Source organism: Capricornis sumatraensis, chromosome 7 (assembly GCF_032405125.1).
Source record: "Capricornis sumatraensis isolate serow.1 chromosome 7, serow.2, whole genome shotgun sequence".
NCBI classification, from domain to species: domain Eukaryota; kingdom Metazoa; phylum Chordata; class Mammalia; order Artiodactyla; family Bovidae; genus Capricornis; species Capricornis sumatraensis.
In genome coordinates this window covers 19,382,672-19,388,568 of record NC_091075.1, presented here as the reverse complement: position 1 = coordinate 19,388,568, position 5,897 = coordinate 19,382,672, and the positions used below count along the sequence as shown (strand labels likewise).

Sequence of the window (5,897 nt, the reverse complement as noted above, 5' to 3'; positions counted from 1 at the left end):
CTTGATGAAAGTGAAAGAGGAGAGTGAAAAAGTTGGCTTAAACCTCAACATTCAGAAAACTAAGATCATGGCATCCAGTCCCATCACTTCATGGCAAATAGATGGAGAAACAGTGGAAACAGTGAAAGACTTTATTTTTCTGGACTCCAAAATCACTGCAGATGGTGACTGCAGCCATGAAATTAAAAGTTGCTTACTCCTTGGAAGAAAAGCTATGACCAACCTAGACAGCATATTAAAAAGAAGAGACATTACTTTACCAACAAAGGTCCATCTAGTCAAGGCTATAGTTTTTCCAGTGGTCATGTATGGATGTGAGAGTGGGACTATAAAGATGAGCACCGAAGAATTGCTGCTTTTGAACTGTGGTGCTGGAGAAGACTCTTGTGAGTCCCTTGGACTGCAAGGAGATCCACCCAGTCCATCCTAAAGGAGATCAGTCCTGGGTGTTCATTGGAAGGACTTATGTTGAAGCTGAAACTCCAGTATTTTGGCCACCTGAGGTGAAGAATTGAACTCATTTGAAAAGACCCTGATACTGGGAAAGATTGAAGGCAGGAGGTCACAGGGACGATTGAGAATGAGATGGTTGGATGGCATCACCGACTCAATGGACATGGGTTTAGGTGGACTCCGGGAGTTGGTGATGGACAGGGAGGCCTTGTGTGCTGCGGTTCATGGGGTCGCAAGGAGTCGGACACGACTGAGCGACTGAACTGAACAGAACTGTCCCACCTCTGCCTTTTGCAGCTAGCTCCTTTATCATTTGTTTCTACACCGATCCCCAAATGACCTCTGTGTGTCGCTGTTGCGGTAAGCGGTAGGCTGAAACACAACCCGGCCCACGGAGGGGAGGCGCGTCGCTTGACGCAAAACGCGGCGGTGTTATGAATCCCCCCACCGAGGGGCGCTACAAGACTTCCGTACAACATGGCGGCGTCCTTGTCACCACGCCTCTTCCAACGATTTATTTCCTGTCATGCGCGGTCATATTTGACCCTTCACCCCTCAAGGACTTCCTTCTTCCTCTTCCGGGGACGGCACCTAGAGGTATGGTTGCCTGTTTCTTCTCTTTATCGCTACTGCATTTACAATCGGCCGCCATCCGGGGAGTTGCAGGGGCCAGGATCTCTCAGGCACAGTTTGTTTACTTAGCATAGGTGTAAGGGCTTCGGAGGAAGGTTGGTGGTGAGCTGTTACTCGGATTTTAGCTTTAGACATCCTTCGATCCCGACCTTCGCTTTGGATCAGTGAGTGGCCGGAGCTCAGCACCCTTGGCTTTGCCGCCTTCGCAGTCCAGCGTTCGGAAACAAATAAGCTGTGTTTCGGATGCTTGAAACTGCGAAATCGCGGAACGTTTTCATATGTTAGGGCTACGTTTTAACGCCGCGCCGGTAGCTGTGCTTTGGGAGGGCCGACGAGCGTCATGTCAGGGTCATTTCAAAATGCTAAGTCTATTAGCAGAGAAAATTAAAAGTGTTTTAATTTGGAGTTTTCTGTCTTGGTTTTGGAGAGGCAAACGGCCGGTTCCGTGTCGGCTGACAGTTCCAGTGTAATGTGTGTTTTGTTAATATGTTATTTGGGGTAATTAACTGGAAAATGAGAAGTACAGCTGTCCATTGGTGTCTCGAGGGATTATTCCAGGAACCCGGAGGATTCCAAAATCCCTGGTACTCGAGTCCTAAATATAAAATCCTCCCGTATACTTTAAATCATCTCTAGATTGCTTATAAAACATAATACAGTGTGGACAGCTATGTAAATAGTTATAAGCACACAGCGGATTCAACGTTTGCTCTTTGGAACTTGCTGAAATTTTTTTTTTCCTTGAATATTTTTGCTCTGCAGTTTATTGAATCTGCGGGTACAGAATTTGCCCGTACAGAGGGCCAGTCAGTTTTAAAACATGGGATCCTCATAAGATACCTTAGTGCAGGGATATCCTGTATAAAAACATACATGGATAATGTGTAAACTCTGATTCCATTTTAAGGTTTGAGTTTGTTTGTTTGTTTTTCTTAACCATTTAGGCATTCAGGATGGTGCAGCGTCTGACATACCGTCGTAGGCTATCCTACAATACAGCCTCTAACAAAACCAGGCTGTAAGTATTTCCAGAATTTAATACAGGTATTGTCATTTATTCTGGGGAATGCTGAGCTGTTGTCTATTCTCTTACTTCCTAGGTCCCGAACCCCTGGTAATCGAATTGTTTACCTTTATACCAAGAAGGTTGGGAAAGCACCAAAATCTGCATGTGGTGTGTGCCCAGGCCGACTTAGAGGGGTAAGTGAACCTTTTGCGATGAGTAACAAGGATTGAACTTCTGAACGTTAATTCCTCCATAAGGGAGTGAGTGAAGGAGAGGTCGCCAGTAGGAGGGTGGGGAATTACTAAGGGTTTATGATCCACCAAGCTCCCTGGTGGCTCAGATGGCAAAGCATCTGCCCGCAGTGTGGGAGACCTGGGTTTGATCCCTGGGTTGGGAAGATCCCCTGGAGAAGGAAATGGCAACCCACTCCAGTATTCTTGCCTGGAAAATTCCATGGTCGGAGGAGACCTGGTGGGCTACAGTCCATGGGGTCGCAAAGAGTCAGACATGACTGAGCAACTTCACCACCACTTATGATCCAAATCTGAAGAACCTAGGCTTTCTTTTAAAGCCTGTAAGACAAATAGAGTGAAATGCTGTTCGGGTAGATCATTAATGTTTACGCTTCACGCTCATGAAATACCAAGGAAAATTTCTGTTAAAGCTTCACAAAATAATCTCAGCATTTTCTTTATGCAGGTTCGCGCTGTGAGACCAAAAGTTCTCATGAGGTTGTCTAAAACAAAGAAACATGTCAGCCGAGCATATGGTGGTTCCATGTGTGCTAAATGTGTCCGCGACAGGTAAGTAACTGAAACCAGAGGGGCTGTCTTAAACAAGTGTGTGTGTTTGTGTGATACTGCATGCCAATCATTAGACTAGTGAGGAAAGTTGCATATTCTAGAGTCCTCCCTTGATTGGAGATAATTGGTGCTGTACAAATTTAAAAGTCATATTAATTATACTAGTTCCAGTTAATTTAGGTATGGTGTTTGGACATCTCTGTGCTATGTAGAAATTAAAAAGTTGAGTCCCGATCTGGTAAGAAGGTTAGGTAGATGATGGGGAGTGGAAAGTCTAAAGATTGTAGAAACAAAACAGCTGGGTATGATTCTAACGTGGTTGGAGCAGAGCATTGTGGGAGATGTTAGGAAAGGTAGAAATGTCACAGGTCAGGAAGGGCCCTATAGGACAGGTTTTTGGCTTGATTCTTACAAATATGGGGATTGATGAGGTTTGAACAGGGCAGGGAAACCTTTGGGGTCCCAGAGACTGAATGTGCCCCAGTGTGGATAGGAAAGGCATTCAACAAAGGATGCATGCTGGGAACAGTTTCTCTACGTTGTTAAGGCTAAGGAAATGGTACCTGCATGAACCTGAAGGCTTCATGAGGGTAAAGGGGGTTATTGGGAGATTGTTGGGTCTTGTGGATATGGATGAGGATTGGTAGTGGCGTGTGTGTGTGCTCAGTTGTGTCTATTTGCGACCCTGTGGATTGTAGCCCATCAGGCTCCTCTTTGCATGGAATTTTCCAGACAAGAATACTGGAGTGGGTTGCCGTTCCTTTCTCCAGGTAGTGGCATAGGTAGGAGTAGGGTGTATAAGGATAATACTTACTCAGCGGTTTTTATGATAAACACTGTCAGGGACTTGGTCCATTGGGGAAGAAGACTCAGAGCTCCCAATGCAGGGGGCCCAGATTCCATCCCTGGTTTTGGAGCTGAGATCCTGCATGCCGAGCTGTGCAGCCTTTCCTGTTTTAAAAAGAAAAGCCGTCAAAAGTCCATAGGGGAGGTATCAATTTATTTACTTACTTTTTGTGGAAAACCCAAGGCTTGTTGCTTAAAGTTTCACAGCTGGTAAGAGGATTCACTCCAGGTTTTATTGAGGCTTTTGCTCTTAATTAACCCCACTGGCTAGGAAATGGCAACCCACTCCGGTATTCTTGCCTGGAGAATCCCATGGACAGAGGAGCTTAGCGAGCTAAGCCACGGGGTTGCAAAGAGTTGGACACGACTGAGCAACTTCACACACACACAAAGACCTAAGTGGAAAGATTTGAGAGGTGTTGGTCTTTATAAGATAAATTGGTTCAGAGACATGGTTTGCTTTCAGTTTATTCAGCTCATTCTGTGAAATGATCTGGCTCAGTCCCTGTACCAAATCTGACCTCACTTTGCTTTTCAAGAGTTAATTTGTAAGGGGAGGTTAGGTGTGTTACATTGATACAAATACAAGCAAAATATATATAACTTACACAGGAAAATTTAACTATGGTTGAAGTTTGGAGAGGAAATGACATTAAAGTACCTGAGAATCTGGGGGTAGTATTTGAGGTGGAACCTGAATGCTGGGTTAAGTTTTCACAAGAGGTGAAGAGAGTATTGGCGACAGGGATTGAGCATGGTTCAGTCTGACACATTGAGATTCCAGAGGGAATGAGAAATGAAATTGGAAAGGTACATTGGATGAATGGGTCGTGAATTTCAAGGTAGAGGAGCTTATTAGCGGTCTTTGGTTCTCGGGCTCTGCTGAGTGTAACCCCATGAGCATATTTATTAAAAATGAAGCCCTAGCTTCTGGGGGTTTGGGTATAGATCTGTAGCATAGCTTAAAGCATAGCATTCGCTGTGACACTGAGGGAGTCTGTTTTGCTCTGAGTCAGAAGGATATCAACTATTTCTGTAGTGTGATTTCATCTGGGACATCTGAAGGAGTCAGAAACCCCAGGGTTTTGAGGGGAGCCAGGGGTACCAATGGGGCGCGTGGGGCCTGGGTTTCTGTGGGAGTTAAATGAGTGCTTTATCTCTGGAAGTGGCTTTAACAAATGGTAATAAGGACTTGGCTATTTTGGCACCCCACTCCAGTACTCTCGCCTGGAAAATCCCATGGACAGCGGAGCCTGGTAGGCTGCAGTCCATGGAGTCGCGAAGAGTCGTACACGACTGAGCGACTTCACTTTCACTTTTCACTTTCACGCATTGGAGAAGGAAATGGCAACCCACTCCAGTGTTCTTGCCTTGAGAATCCCAGGGATGGGGGAGCCTGGTGGGCTTCCGTCTATGGGGTCGCACAGAGTCGGAAATGACTGAAGCAACTTAGCAGCAATAATAGTGATAAATAAAATGCTTTCCTCTCTCAACCGAGACCCTTGGCAGTGAAAGCCCAGAGTCCTAACCACTGGACCACCAGGAGATTCCCATGAGTTTCCTCTCTAAATGGAAGTTCTAAGACATGTTGACGAGTGTAGTAGTATCATTAGTCTTGAATCCTAGTGATGAAATGAGGTTGTATAAAAATTTTTTTAATCGAGGGATAATTGCTTTACAATATTGTGTTGGTTTCTGCCATACAACCATGTGAATCAGCCATAAGTATACATACATCCCCTCCCTCTTCAACCCCCATACTATGCAGTTTTTTATGAAACTTTTTTTTTAACTAATATTTTCTTTTCTAGGATCAAGCGCGCTTTCCTTATTGAAGAGCAGAAGATCGTTGTGAAAGTATTGAAAGCACAAGCACAGAGTCAGAAAGCTAAATAAAAAATGAACCATTTTTGAGTAATAAAACGCCTCATTCTGTTAACTTCTGTTGTGGTTGGTTCGTGTACAGGTTTGGTTTCTGTGGTTACTGGAGATTCCCCACACATACACTGATTTTTAGTTGATCACTTTTTCTGAAAATAATTGGAGGTCAGTGATTGCTGGAATTTTTTGATGGTACCTCTAGATGACATTAAAATATGGACTGTAATGTATTTTCTCCTAGAGGCTATGTTGTTCCTGTTGATAAATAATGTTGC

The 5,897-nt window shown here is 44.5% G+C and overlaps 1 protein-coding gene across 1 annotated transcript; it reads left to right on the top strand.

The window, feature by feature from the left end:
- The first annotated feature begins 1,032 nt into the window (after positions 1 to 1,032).
- Positions 1,033 to 5,674, top strand: RPL34 (ribosomal protein L34). The gene is made up of 5 exons (XM_068975233.1): positions 1,033 to 1,050; positions 2,031 to 2,104; positions 2,187 to 2,286; positions 2,792 to 2,895; positions 5,553 to 5,674. The coding sequence occupies exons 2-5, from the start codon at positions 2,040 to 2,042 to the stop codon at positions 5,635 to 5,637; spliced, it is 354 nt and encodes a 117-aa protein (XP_068831334.1). The 5' UTR covers positions 1,033 to 1,050; positions 2,031 to 2,039; the 3' UTR covers positions 5,638 to 5,674.
- The last annotated feature ends 223 nt before the right edge of the window (positions 5,675 to 5,897 follow it).